Raw genomic sequence first — 15,794 nt, forward strand, 5'->3', positions numbered from 1 at the left:
TCTACAATCAAAATTTTAAAATAGCCTGCTGCTAATATTTGTATAAATTTTACAAAGTGCTTTCATATAGTTAGTCCTTAAAAAATCTTCGTAAAATACACATTGCTTTCTTCATTTTCACACGAAAAACTGAAAGTCAGTGAGATTGTGATATGGCCAATGTCACTCAACCAGTAAGTAGAAAACCCAATTATGTGACACTAGGACTTTTAATTCAAAAATAATATAAAATAGTAAAGGACAATTTCATTCTTCTACCCTTAAAAGACAACTTTTCACGACATATTACTTTACATCCCTCATCTAACTATTACAAAATTTTACAGTATAAATTCTATTTGTATTCTGCTTTTTAGTCCCTACTTAACAAATCCTTTTAGTGCCACAAGATTTTCTGAGAATGAGTGGTAATTTTCAGAAGATCTAGGCTATCTCAGTGAATGCTTTCATGGGTCACGGCTACATTTTTAAAAAAACTTATCTGTGTGTGTGTGTGTATATATATTATTCGAGAAGTTGTAGGTAGGTTTACAGAAAAATCGTGCATAATATACATATACCATCCTATTATTAACACCTTGTATTAGCATGGTATATTTATTACAACTGATGAAAGAACATTTAAAAATTGTACTCTTAACTATAGTCCATGGTTTACTTTAGGATTCACTGTGTTGCAAAAGTCTATATTTTTTAAAAAACCAAATATACAATCTAAAATTTCCTCTGTAACCACATTCAAATATATAATTCGGTGGGGTTAATTACACTTACAATGTTGTGCTACCATCACCACATCTATTACCAAAACCTTTCCATCACCCCAAATAGAAACTCTGTACGGTTTAAGCATTAACTCCTTACACTGACCCCTGGTAACCTATATTCTAGTTTCTGACTCTGACTCTGTGAATTTGCTTATTCTAACTATTTCCTATCAGTGAGATCGTACAATATTTGTCCTCTTGTATCTAGCTATATATGATGTCTTCAAGGTTCATCCATCCTGTTGCATGTCTCAGAACTTTTTTCGTTTTTTTATTCCACATTTTTTTCATCCATTCATTGCTTAATGGGCATTTGAGTGCTTCCATCTTTTGGCAATTGTAAATAATGCTGTGATGAACATCCATGTGCAAATATCTGCTTGAGCCCCTGCTTTTGATACTTTTGTGTATATACCTAGAAGTGGGATTGCCAGGTCATATGATAATTCTGTACTTTATGAAAAACCATCAAACTGTTTTCCATAATGACTATCTTCCCATCAACAACAAAGGCATGTTCCTATTTGTCCACATCCTTTCCAACACTTGTAATTTTCCATTTTCTTATAGTAGCCATTCAAGTGTATGTGGAAATAGAATCTCATTATGGCTTGGATTTGCACTTTCCTAAATGGTTAATGATGTTGAGCATCTTTTCAAGTGCTTTCTGGACATTTGTATATCTTTTTGGACAACCATTTTTTAATTGAGTTGTTTGTCTTTTTGTCATTTCGTTGTAGAAGTTCTTTTTATATTCTGGATATTAAATCCTTATCAGAGGGAAGCAGATTTGGCTCAACTGATAGAGAGTCCACCTACCATATGGGAGGTCCAGGGTTCAAACCCAGGGTCTCCTAACCTGTGTGGTGAGCTGGCCTGCACGCTGTGCTGATTTGTGCAAGGAGTGCCATGCCATGCAGGGGTGTTCCCTGCATAGGGGAGCCCCACATGCAAGGAGTGTGCCCTGTAAGGAGAGCTGCCCCACGTGAAAAAAGCATAGCCTGCCCAGGAGTGGCGCCACACAGACGGAGAGATGACGCAGCAAGATGATGCAACAAAAAGAGACACAGATTCCTGGTGCTGCTGACAAGAATGCATGTGGACACAGAAGAACACACAGTGAATGGACACAGAGAGCAGACAATGGAGGGGGGCGGGGCGGGGGAGAGAAATAAACAAAAATATAAATCTTAAAAAAAAATCCTTATCGGATATATGGTTTCCAAATATTTTCTCTCATTCTGCAAGTTGTCTTTTTATTTTTATTATAAATACTTTGATATCCCCAAATTTTTAATTTTGATGAGGTCCATTTATCTATTTTTTTCTTTTGTTGCTTATGCTTTGGGTGCAAAGAAACTTGTCTGACACAAAGACCCAAGGATGCATCCCTATGTTTTCTTCTAGGAGTTTTATAGATCTAGTTCTTATATTTAGGTCTTCGATCCATTTTGAGTTGATTTTTGCAGATGGTCGTCCAGTTTTCTCAGCACCATTTTTTGAAGAGTCTATTATTTCCCAATTGGGAATACTTGATACCCTTGTTAAAAACCATATGGCCATAAATGTGTTGATTTCTGGAACATCAATTTGATTCTTTAGGTCTATTTTGTAATATAAAGACATCTATAAAATGATTTGGTAATCATAATTATTTAATTCTTAACTATCAGTTACATTTGTCCCATAATAGTTTTTGACTTAGAGTCTATTTTATCTGATATTAGTATAGTTACCCCAGATCTCTTTTAGTTACTATTTGCATGATATATTTTTTTCCATTTTTTCACTTTCAGCCTACTTATATCTTTTAATTTAGGGTGAATCCCTTCTTTGCAGATAGCATATAGTTGGGTCATGCTTTTTTTTTCTTTTAAATACATTCTATCATATCTGCCTTTTGACTGGAAAGTTTAGTACATTTAATGTAACTATTGATAATGCAGGACTTTCCTTTACCATTTTGCTATTTTGCCTTTGTAAGTCTTATACCTTTTTTTAACCCTCAAATTTTCAATTAATGCCTACTTTCATATTTATTTGAGTTTTCTTTGTATGATACCACTTTGAGTTCTTTCTCATTTTTTTCTGAATGTATTTTTCATATATTTTCAGCCTGAATAATTTCAATTGTCTTGACTTCAAGATGACTATTTTTTTTTCTTCTGTAAGCTCCAAGCTGATGTTGAAACTCTCTAGGGAATTTTTAAAATTTCACTTATTGACACTTCAACTCTAGTATTTCTGTTTGGTTCCCATTGAGTATCTTAAAGAGATTTCCTTATTGTTCATTCATTATTTTCCTTGTATCCTTTAGTTGTTTTTTTTCTGTTTTTCTTTATCTCCTTGAACATGTTGATGATCACTTTAAGTCTTTGTCCAGTATGTCTAATGTCTGTTCCTCTTTACTGATGTTTTCTGTGGATTTTTATCTTGTTCCTTTGGATGGGCCATCATTTCCTGTTTCTTTGTCTTGTAGCCTTTTGTTGTACATTGTAATTTTAATATTTTAAAGTGTTAACTCTGGGATTTAGTCCCTGATCTGTCTATTCCTTAAATTTGTATCCAGCTAGTGCTGTGACAGAGATTTCCTTGAAAGCCAGGAGCTAATCAAAACAAATAAACCAAAGCTTTATGCACCTTTCACAGTCTTTGCAAATTAGTTCTGCTTTGGCTGGTGGTTTCCTTTAGAGCTTAGTCATCCTATCAAGAAGATCAGCTCAGGCAAATGTGAAGTACAGGGTCCACTCTGTCTTATCTCAGCCAGTGAGGAGCCAGGGAGCCAGCTGCTTTCCTAGTCTCATGTTTGCTAGTGGTGTTAGGAATTGTCTCACTTTCAGTCTACATGGATTCAAATGAATGCCTCCTTGATTCCTTCTTATAGACTTCCACTCCTTCCTGGGTGCTGTATTATTTGACTTAATGCAGGGCATTCTTTTTTTCCAGGCCACTTCGACTTAATTGCTTCTTAACTGTTTTTGTGTCTGCAATGTGCTTCTCTGCCTTCAGGACAAATTCTGGGAGGACAAGCCAGAGAGAAGTTTCCTATTTCAATTTTTTCAGACTTCCTTCTGATAGAGTGGCTCTGACATGCAGGTTTCTCAGTACTCTTGGAGGGTCTCTCTGCACCATCTGGAACAGGACCTGGTATCCACTATCAGTACAGTCTAGCTCTACTCTGCATTGTGGAGGGAGAAGGAAAGGGGCCAGAAAGGAGCCAGCAGCCTCTCCTATAAGCCTCTTATTATTTTCCATAGTTTTGAGGGAAGGTACTATCTTTAAAATTTCTTTGCTGCTTTTGCCTGACTGGGATTGGGCTAATTGCTGCCTTCAGAGCCAGCCTCCAGTGATATGAAGTAGCTGATCAAAGGCAGTGAACAGTGATCAGGCCACACAGCCCTGGGGTTTAGAGGACTAGGTCTTTATGTCCCACCTTGGTACCAGGAAGCTGCACCAGGAGCCGGGGTTGCAGTCTCCACTCCTGCCTGCCATTGAGCTGGGGACTGGAGTATGGTTCTGCTGCAGGGAGAGTGAAATTCATCAGTACTTACTGCAGTTTACCAGCCTCTTCCCCCAGCACTTTCTTGGATGCTGCACAGTGTTCCACTAGACACTGGAATTTCAAAGTAGTCGATTTAGATAGTACCTGCCAGTTCAATAGTTGTTTTGGTGGAGGGAATGATTCCTGGAGCTTCCTACTCCTCCATCTTCCCATAGTTCTCTCCCAGCCTTTGCCTTTTTGTTCAGCTTTCACAGTGTCTCTTTGTTGATCATTTCTCATTCTCTTATAGACATTTCTCCTCCAGGCAGTACTTATCATGTGGAAAAATATGTGAGGGTAATATGTGTTGGGGCTAGAGTTAGTATCAAACAGAAGCAATGCAGAAGCTTGTTTGGAGAGAAAATGCAGGCTGCTTGGTCAGAGGGATCTCGGTCTAGTTAGATCTCATTTCCTTTTCACATGCACCTGGTATCACAGTATTGCTTATGTGGACATGGTAACTTGCAGTCTGTCTTTGGGATGTGGGGAGTTTAAGAAGGCAAGATGTCTTGTAAAATCTTCTTGATTCATTGGCCTTATCAGTGATGTAGCTCTTCTTCTGAAACTGAAAGACTGAATGAATGTCTTTTTATATGTTAAATAAATAGCCCATAAGCTGCTACTCCCTTATGTAGCAGTGATGTGCTGAAACCAACCAGTATCACCTCATGAGAGTCAATTGTTAAAAATTCAGGAATTTTATGAGCTGGATGATAAGTTTTTGGTAGCTTTAAATTGATCATGCTGGGTATATTTACAGTACAGAAACTGGAATATGCTACAAATGAGGGTTTGTTTGCTTTTTCCAGACAGACAGTTTATCAGCATAATACTGCCTATGCCATGCACTAGGTAGATATCGCTAATTAATAAAAGTGCTTTCTTGCTAATTTTAGATTTGGCCTCAGAATCTTTCTTAACATATTACTCCTGTCATAAACCAGCAATGAATTGACTGAGTACATGAGATAAGCAATATGTTCCATCCATGTCCTAAAGGAACTTTCATCATTTTCCCTAGTATTAGGTGGTATTAATCTATATCGAGGAAGTTTGCTTCGGGATTGACACTTTTAGTAGATCATTTTAATGATTTATGACATAAAAAACCTAAAAGCGTCTCACACAAAGAAACCAAAAATAATACCAAACTCCAGATTGCAGTTGATTAAAGCCTAATTAGAAATAAGTACTCAGCTATACCACTTACTTTCTCTCCGTTGTGTTCTTTATGAGTGTGTACCATACAAGATACTGTTCATGCATTTGGATGTTGATTGATTGAATATTTCAATGAGCATTTACCAAGTCTCTTTGTTTCTGTTATCTACTGTTATTTAACAAATCATCTGGAAACTCAGTGGCTCACAATAATGATAATCATGCATTGCTTGTGGTTTCTGTGAGCCAGGAATCCAAGAATGGCTGGGGTGGGTGGTTCTGGCTTGTGTTAGAACAGAGGTTGTGCACAGTCACTTGTGTAGGACGAGATTGCACTCAGATGGTGGCTGAGGCTACAGGGGCTTGAAGGATCCACTTCCATGGCTGCTCACCCTCTCGGCCAGCAATTTAATACTGACAAGATGTTTCCTCTCCACATGAGCCTCTTCGTGGGATTGCCAGAGTGTTCTCACATCACAGTGACTGGCTTTCCCCAGTACAATAAGAGTAATAGGCTGTGTCAGGAAATATTGAGTTCTTCATCTTGGGAAGTGAGACAACAGAATAGTTAAGAAGCCTCAGCACTTTCTGTTCCTTCTTGCCCAGATTTTGCATGACCAGCTTGCTCGCTTCATTTAAGCTTCAGCTGAATCGTAACCTCTTCAGAAAGACCTTTTCTCGCTAATCTTCATCACTCTCGTTTTCTTTGCCCAACAATATTTTTCTTTATAGCATTTATCACTATATGATATATTACATTTCTATTTCTTTATTACCTTTCTTCCTAATTTGAATAAAAATTTTTAGTGGTAGGGATTTCATGTATTTCTAGTACTTATGACAGTGACTCAATATTAATATTAAGTGTTGCGTGGTGAACAGCTAAGAGTCCGTGTTCTCTGCTGGAGAACCTTGGACCTGGTCCTGCCTCTGCTACTCACTAGCTCAGTGGGCAAATCGTTTAGCTTCTCTGAGCTTCAGTGTTCTCAGCTAAAATGGAGTTAACAATCCTTATCTCTTAGGGTTGTTATAAAGACTTTTTAATGACACAATGTTTATAAATCACCTAACATTGTACCTGTATAAATAAGCATCTATTAAATGTTACCTTTACCATTACTGTCACTATTTTGTTGTTGTTATCACTTTAATGATTTACTCGAGCAAAAGAGCTGAAGGGTCACTTCACAGGGACGTTGTTGGTATGGATCAGTGGTGGAATTTATAGCCTTTCCTCATGCTGAGCTTCTATGTTTTTCCTTGTCTTAGTTCTGTTTTTTTTTTTTTTTTCATTCTTCCCCCTGGAAGGTTCTGAACAGACTGCAGAGTAAATATGGTTCGCTGTACAGAAGAGACAACGTGATCCTGAGTGGCACTCACACACACTCAGGTCCAGCAGGCTATTTCCAGTACACTGTGTTTGTAATTGCCAGTGAAGGATTCAGCAATCGAACGTTTCAGTACGTGGTTTCTGGCATTGTGAAGGTAGGCAAAGAGCCAGGTAGTCTGGGGCAGCTGTCTTTACTGTTGTTTACGAGTGCTTTAGCAGTGGTTGGAGTGATACGCAGAGATGCCTATAGATGTGGGCCTGAGCTCAGTCTTACCACTCTTTCCTCTTCCTGACTTCCTTCTGACTTCTTTTCCTAAGCTGTAGGCTCTTAGGCCTGAGGCACCAACTGAGTGGGAGAGGAGAGTTCCATGGCAATAAGCCCCATGTAGTCAGCCAAAAAGCTAGAAAACATTTTGTGTGAAACCCTCCTAAATTATAGGGCCCACGTGGCCTGATCTGCACATAAAGTCATGTGCAAAGCAACCCAACAAGGAATCAAAATTAATTACAAATAATTCCAATCTTATCTTGCTTTTCCCAAAAAGCAAAAAGGGAACCTAATTTATAAACACATCCTCATTTCTCAAATCCTCTGCAGCAGTTCTAGACCTCCAGTGTGCTCCTATCAAATTCCCCAAACTCCTCCCCATTCTTGGTTTGTATATCTTTACTTCTCTCCTCTGCCTTCCAGCTTATTGTTCTCTTGCTTAGGACCCTTGCTCATGATTTTGTTTTTAATTTATTTTTTAATTTATGATTATTTTTTAATTGTCTTTTTTAAAAAAGATACATAGATCATACAAAATATTACTTTAAAAAATATAAGAGGTTCCCATATATCCCATACCTCACCCCAACCCCCACTCTTTCCACATCAACAACCTCTTTCATCATTGTAGCACAATCATTGAATTTGGGGAATACATTTTGGAGCATTGCTATACCACATGGATTATAGTTTATATTGTTCCCCCCCCCCCCCCCCCCCCCACTCCTTTGCCTTCCAGGTATAGTTTCTTTCTACTCTTACTCATCAACACTCCTTCCCACATCCCTAAATCCAGAAAGCTAGCTGGCAAGGACAGAAATTGCTTTATGGCAGTGTTTTTCAAACTGCAGCTAGCAATCTATTAATAGCTTATGAAATCAATGTTGTTGGGTGCAATAAGCATTAGAACAAAAGAGTTATAATAAAATAGGTTGAAACATGTTATAGTGCACAACAAATTTTAAAGTTAGTTTGTGCAAAACATTTCAGTATGCAGATGTTGGTGTATATTAAGTTAGGATGAAAATGTGTCTCTTACTGTGACAGTCAAAAAAGTTTGGAAAACATTGCTTTAGAGAGTGGTGGGATGGAGAGCGTAGGGAAGGTGGGGACATTTAGGAGTTAGCCAATCTTGTTCCAGTCTTATGGGACATGTCTCCTGTTTTGGATAACTGAAATGACACATAGCGCCTAGCTCAGCCCTTGCCCAGCTGCAGAGCAGTCCAGGGAGAGCAGGAGATGGAGCTCCTGGCTAGCTCAGGTATGAATCAGCACACTCCTTCCCTAGGTCCAGCCCTTCTCTCTCCAATGCAAAGGTCAGTTCTGTTCCCTCTGGATGACACATCCTATTTGGTTCTCCTGTCTTTCATTCTATAGAGGCCCCAGGTTGGAGAAGAAGAAACTGTCCATAGGTCTCTTCTGTTATCTTGACTAAGGCATTATCTCCACCATGATTTCTAAATTTACGACTCCTTTTTTCAACCTTCAGAGTATTGAGATAGCACATGCAAACATGAAACCAGGCAAAATCTTTATCAATAAAGGAAATGTGGATGATGTACAGATCAACCGAAGCCCTTATTCTTACCTTCAGAATCCCGAGGCAGAGAGAGCAAGGTGAGGTGGATTTATCAACATGAAATCATTGTGTTTCCTTTAGGGAACAGCAACAAAATGTAAGTACAGATTGTTACCTGATGAATACTCCTAGAGAAGTAATAAAGCTAAAATTATTTTAAAATGTGCTTATAGTCTAAGGCAATCTATTAATAATAAAAATGAATATAGAACCATACCAACCCATGAACACTTGTTTCCAATTTGCTGTCTGTGAGAGTCAGTGTGGGTATTTTATGGAACCTAGACTTAGAAACCAGGCACAAATGTGGTCTTATCTTATCTTATCTTTACCACCCCTTGTTGTGTGGCTTTTAATGATTTACTTATCTTGATTTATTGAATCTCAGCTTCTTCATCTGTAAAATGGAGATAATACTGTACATGGCATTTATTTGTTAAATTAATGAATAGCTCTTAATATTATGTGTTATACAGAAGAAATCATCTTAGTTCAGGAGGATGTAGCAAGGGAAGGAAATAAGAATAAGAGACTGGAATAAAGAGCAAGAAATTAAGTCCACATAATTGAATGGAAAAACTGAGGGAGAGGATTATTTTCTCTTTTTTAATTTATTTTTTGTTTTTTATGTGATGAACCAGATTTGTGAGAAGTAATTGGCTAATGTGGCACTGTAAAATAATGTCTTGGTTTCAACTTGACCACTTGACAGCTTGCATTTCTCTGCATATTTTTCAATAGTTTTTGAAGTTGAATTTTAGAAAATATAATCTGGTTTCCCTTGAAAGGGTATCAAAGAATGCTTTAAGTTGCAGATCGTGAATGCCTTCAGTTTTGCATATTCCTTTTAAGAAATTCCATTAAAATTTGATAAGTGAGTAGAAATTTCAAAGACAATCCTTTTTGTCAGAAATATATACACATTATATAATATTATATAAAATATATTTCCGCTCTAATTATCCAACTTAGTTCTCTTAAATTTGGTCACAGTTACAAACTACCTCCTTAGCTGAGGAACGAGGTATGCATTCAGTTTAGGACTGTTGCTTGTCAGGGAGTCTTACTGAGAGGTGTTTTGTTTTTATTTTTGTGTCAGATTCTACTGTTTATCATACATGATGCTCAAGCCCTAGCATAGAACTCACTAAGTTTCTTTGCTTTGCTGATTAGGTATTCTTCAAACACAGACAAGGAAATGGTAGTCTTGAAAATGGTGGATTTGAATGGAGAAGACCTGGGCCTTATCAGGTACTTTGTTTCCTTTTTTTGAAAAACAAAACAAAACAAAAAACAAAAAACTCTGTCAAGAGAACTTTCCTTAATTCCAAGGGTGTGTGTGTGGGGGTGGGTGGGTGGGGGGAATACAATAGTGCCAGCAGATGCTGAGGAAAAAAGTCAACTGGTTAAATGTGCAGACTCCACACATCCAGCATCCTGCCATGTGTGCCTGGGTGAGTTCCCAGTGTCGTTGGGCTGAGTTCATCTGAAAAGGAGGTGAAGATGAGTGTTACCGAAGAGAGGGATCTGGCTGGGTAAAGAGCTCAGTACAGCATCTGGCACATGACATAAAGGTTCAGTAAGTGTTAGCAGTTATTAGAGTATATAAGATTTCCTTTGTGCAAATCCTGTGATGGTGGACAATTATCTCTTGGTAAAAAAGGAGAAAATAAGCTAACCAACTAGACAAGTGATTATGAATTTGAGATTATTTACCTGCATTTTCTTAAAAGGACAATGCCAATCAATGATGAAAGCAGAACTGACACAACCTAAAGGAATCGATTAGGGTAACTGTTAGTACTGTTTTTTGGCAGTGACAACATATGAGAAAACCTGTGGATTTTGTTTTCTTTGAAAAGAGGCATTCACATTCATATATGATTTTGGTCTTGGGAATTGGACTCTCAGGAATTAACTGGGTGTGAGTTTTTCTGTAAAAGGATCTACCATGTCCTGTGGACTTACAAATGGTGCAGAAATTCCTCAAAATGATGTAAGGAAGTGACTAATAGTGCTTGGGTGCTAGAGTCAAATGTCTAGGGTTTAACTCTGGGCTCTTATCTTTACTAGCTATGTGACTCTGGACAAGTTATATAACTGTTATGTGTCTCAGTTTTCTTATCTTTAAAGTTGTGGGATAGAGTGAGTCTTTAAAAATGTAGATAATAATTGTTAGGGAAGGTAGTGAGGGGTCTACCAAGTAGAATTATGAATATCCTAGTGAAAGATTCTATGTGAGCAAACTTATCAGTGAATTAAAAGTAAAAAAGGCATAGAGAAAAATATTAAAGGCTATGACTTCTAGTTCAGACACCAGGGTTGGCTCTGTCACTAGGGAAGAGCAGCATGATGGTAAGGAGTTCAGGTTTTGGGGTTGATTGGACTTGGATTCAAATCTCAGTCCTGACATTTACCAGCCCTATGGCCTGGGGAAAGTTACTTATCTACTTCTCCTCAACTACCATCTTTGAAAATGAGCATAATAATACTTCATAGGAGTTGTCTGAGCATTTAATGAGATAATACAGGCCCAGGTCTAACTCTGTGCCTGGCATATTCTAAGACTTTAATAATTTTAGCTAAATGGTAAGGAGTGGAATAAGATTCAACCTCTTCCAAACAACTCCATTATTGGCATAGCAGAGTGCTTGAAATTCTTAGCATGGGAGTCATTCCTTTCTGTTTAAATTGGGGAATAAATCTGATAACTCTCTGTTAAAATTAATTTGTCATATGGGCTGGCATAATAGAACTCATTCTTCCACCACAATAAATTCATCTATTGATTAGTTGCTTCTTGGCATTCAGTTCAACACACCTCCTATATGTCAAGTATTCAACTGTGTATATTCTGGTGAACAAGGCAAGGTCTCTATCTTCAAAATGGTATGGACTCAGGAAATGGCTGGGGGCAGGAGATAGAGAGATGGGAAGCTAAGCAAGTAACCTAACTAAGTCAGATGGTCATCAACGTTATCATGTGGACATAAATAAATGCTGTTGGAACTTGGAGAGATAGCACTAAGTTCTGCCTGGGAGTCTGGTGGAAAGCTTCAAAGAGAAAATGACACTTGAACTGTACCTTGAAGAAGCCATGGGATTTTTCATGGAATCATGAAGAAGAGCAAGTTGAGGCTGGGGTGTGGGCCAGGTCAGGGACTTGGTGAGAGATTAATCAGGAAATGTGAGCTAGCTCTAGATTGTGGAGCACTTTAGTGGGAAATTTGATCAGCATGATAAGAGTGTACATCTATGGCTAGTTACACTGAATATCCCAAATTCGTTAAGAGAAGGTGGCTTTTCCATTATAATAGTTGTAATATTGTTTCTATTTAACTCTTGGCTTAATGACTGGCACCATTCATGATTCTCTCTCTTTTAGTTTCTGAATCATTTAACAATGGGAACAGAAAGTTTAAAAATGTTATTTTTGTGGCCAGATGTTCTTTGTCTCCTTGCATGTAACTATATTGGATATCTGAATGTCCCAAGGTCAACTGTCAAGGTTATAGCAATACTTTTCTGTCTGCTGTGCATAATGTCCTGTGATTACTTTCCATTGCTTCTGTAGCTGCCATATGTTATCCTGGATGTAATTGCTCCTGCAATTGCCTCTTGTTGCACAGTGATAATTACTCACTGAATACATTAAAAAAGATCTAAAGCATAAAGTCAAATCTGGACTCCTGAGTAACTCAGCCACCACATGTAAGTGCCTGCTATTGGACAGAATCCCAAGGTGTGGGGAGTTTGGAAACACAGAAGCTCAGAATTGTAGAACATGGAGATCGGCTAGCTCAACCTTCAGCTGGCGAACCCAGGCCTAGAAAGGTGGTGTGACCTGATCAATGTCCCAAGAGTAGTTTATAGTGACGCTAAGACTATTCTCTTCACATCAAAAATCATATTGAAATTCAGAGTTCACTGCTTCCTACTTTCATTTTTACCTTTATTTCTGCATTGAGTAATTCTGCCTTAGGCACCTACAGCGTGCCCTGCAATACTTCCCAGTCCTTGGAATGATACATTCTCAGATCTTGGAATCAGAATTCCTGTGTTTGTGCTCTTTGAGCAAATGCCCTAAATGCTCTGAGATTCAATTTCTGCATTTCTTGAATGTGGATGTAACATCTCTCTCTGTGCAGGGACTATTATTCATTCTTTCACTTGTTAAGTGTTTGGGGAATATATGTGCCATGCACTGAGCTAATACTAGAGATACACAGGTGAACAAAAGTAGATGTAGTTGCTACCTTTACAGAAGTTACACTCTACTGGTGGAGACAAAAAATATTAAAATAAAATTGTACAAATACATGTAAAACTACAATCAGGTTAAGTGTTAAGAAAGGAAGGTATATAGATAGAACTGTGAAAACGTTTATCTTAGAAGGATTTGCTCTAGTCAGGGAGATTCAGAAAGGCTTCTTATGCCAATGAAGCTGAAATCTGTAGGAAGAACAGGAATTAACTGGGAAGATAGAGGGCAGGAAAAACATTTAACACAGAGGGATGCATATGCAAAAGTTCTGTGATACATTTTGAAGAACTGAAGGAAGGTCCATGTGGCTGGAGGGGAGAGAAATGAAGGAGGGTGTTGTGAGGTAAAGTGAAAAGTCGAACTCTATGGCGATCATGGTAAAGATTTTGGTCCTTAAGGAGAATGGAAAATCCTTAAAGTGCTCTAAGTTGGAATTGGGGCTGGCAATTCTCGAAGGGTTAGGAAGGGTGGTAACCTGAGAAATGAAATAAAATTATGTGTGTGCAACTATTTCATGAACCATTAAGTCTTCTACAATTGTGAGACCACTATTTGTTCCAGTTGATCTGTGTTAGGAAAACATTTCTGTCTTTTTGCCTGATAGTACCTTACACAAAAACACAGAATAAATTTTCTGCAGAGATAGGGAGCACGTTTGGGATGTTCTGAATAAAAATGTACTTGTGTGGCATTTTAAAAATTCACTTTGGGAGGACTCTGGAAGGCACATCAATGGTGGATCCGCCATCCACTGGAGGAGATGAATGAAATGGAGTCTTGAGAGAGCCTGGTATATTAAGACACCATGTGTTTGAAGAAGCTTTGAAGAGAGAAAACAAACATTTCAAATGTTCCTAGCCAAAAAAAAAGTCACAAGGATAATCCAAACGGCAGCTCTGGTTTGTGGCATACATGCTTCTTCTCACAGTCACTCTAGTGAGGTCCTCCTGGGAGTGGCAGCTGGGAGACTGGTTCATTTCCCCAAGCACACTGCAAAAAGACAGACTCTGGCTTGTTATTCTTCTCTTCTTAGCTTCAGGGAGAGTTTTCTTCCTTGAGTTTTTGGGAGTGGCATGGACTCGCTTCTTTTTCCCTACTTGTCTGACTCTAGGATTTGGTATGACATGGTTCCTATTTGTTGGAACTATAAGGTCAGAGCAGACATTTGAATGATAGCTCCGTTGCTTTCTGTTTTATACATTGCAAATCTTTTTGTTCTTACAGAAAGTAGTTCTACAGGACCACCCTTTAAGTGTAGTTTTAAGATCAATAGGAGCAGTGATTTGGTCAACTTGAATAATTTTGTGTACAAACAGAAAAATCCAGTTTATGTAATGACATTAGTTTATTTGAATATTGACTTATAGAATTCAATGGGGAGTATAACTATTCTCTGCCATCTATGACTTCTTGAATTGTAATGTCTGCACTTACGTTCTCTAGGGCTCTCTATTTTATCCCCTATACTCTCCCCTTGGTCTATTTAACCCCACTCAAGTAGCAAATGCTGAACCTCTGTGACAGCCCCTCACCAAACCATTCTTGATCTCTTCTCTTTTCTCCAACTCACCCTCTCTTTGTCTTCATAAATACTTTCACCTTTAGCATTAATTGGTTTACAAAGTCCTGCTCTTTGTTCCCACATCTTTCATTGACTGTCTCTTTCCTGTTCCGCCCCTTCTTTGTTGTTCTGAAACTTGATGCTGTCTTCTGGCTCTAACCTTTTCATCAATTTGTCTGTGTGTTCTTCTCCAGGGTTGCAGAGGCCAGGATTGCAAAGTGTGCTTTCATCCTGTGTCGGGCCCGCCCCATTGTAAAGTGAAGGTGCTTGATAAGGGCTTTTTGATGACAAGGGTGATATATCATGCTTGTGTAATTTAAATTGCCCCAAGTTTAGAAACTAAAGCCATAAAAGCCAGTTGTCATCATGAGTATGAGACATGGGTATGAGACATGGGTATATGATTGTTGGGTTTCTGGAAAGTTCTTAACCCAAAGATATCTTCAAGATTATCATTATTTTCCTCATTTTTTAAAATATAAAAATAATATATACTCACCATAGAAAACTTGAAAAATATAGAAAAGTAGACAGGGGAAAAAATCACACAAAGTCAACCATGGTTAATATTCAGGAGCATTTTCTTCCGTTTGTTTCCCTACATGGAATGTGTAAACATAAATAAACTGGACTGAAAGGTCATTCTCTAAAGGGGGTACTTACTTGGTTCCACTTACATGTATAGTATGCATAGCTTTAATATACTATAAAAATGTTAATGTTATCTCCAGTTACTGAGACTATCCAGTTACTGTGGCTATCAACTGGTTTTTAAATCTTCCTTTTGTTTATATATGTTTCAGATTTTCCACTTGAGCAAAAAAAAAAGTGATTAAAAAATCTTCTGGCAGTCTTGATACTCAGAAATAACTTCTATTAAACACTTTGTTACATAGCCTTTTAGACTTTGTCTTCAGTACACTTATAAATTTGTTTATTTAAAATTTTATTTTAAAAAGTGGGATTTCATCGTATACATAGTTTGGTATATTTTTTTCTTTTAGTAGCATCTTATGAATACCTATCAGCATTAGTGTTTTTTAAATTACCCTTTTAAATTGCTATGTACAATTCCATTATATGTATGTGTAATTTACTCAACTAAGCAGCAGTCATTTGATATTTAGGTTGTTAATAGTTTTTTCTATCATAAAATACACTATGATAAATATTCTTGAACAGATATCTTGTATATTGGCAATAACTTCTTTAAGGTAAATTCCTACAAGTGGCATTGCTGAACCAAAGAGAGTGTTTATATTTTTAGGCTTCTCCCATAAATTGTCAAATGGCCTCTGGAAAGGTTTTGGTGACTCTTGACAG

The 15,794-nt window shown here is 37.7% G+C and overlaps 1 protein-coding gene across 3 annotated transcripts in view; it reads left to right on the forward strand.

The window, feature by feature from the left end:
* Positions 1-15,794, forward strand: part of ASAH2 (N-acylsphingosine amidohydrolase 2) — a 100,361-nt gene that overhangs the window by 38,179 nt on the left and 46,388 nt on the right. For all 3 annotated transcript variants that reach the window (XM_058298869.2, XM_023589933.3, XM_058298870.2), the window contains 3 exons: positions 6,778-6,954; positions 8,557-8,684; positions 9,820-9,897. In XM_058298869.2, the coding sequence (XP_058154852.1) occupies positions 6,778-6,954; positions 8,557-8,684; positions 9,820-9,897 (383 nt within the window). The remainder of the gene's footprint in view (positions 1-6,777; positions 6,955-8,556; positions 8,685-9,819; positions 9,898-15,794) is intronic.

The sequence above is a fragment of the Dasypus novemcinctus genome, chromosome 6 (genome assembly GCF_030445035.2).
Source record: "Dasypus novemcinctus isolate mDasNov1 chromosome 6, mDasNov1.1.hap2, whole genome shotgun sequence".
Classification (NCBI taxonomy): Eukaryota; Metazoa; Chordata; class Mammalia; order Cingulata; family Dasypodidae; genus Dasypus; species Dasypus novemcinctus.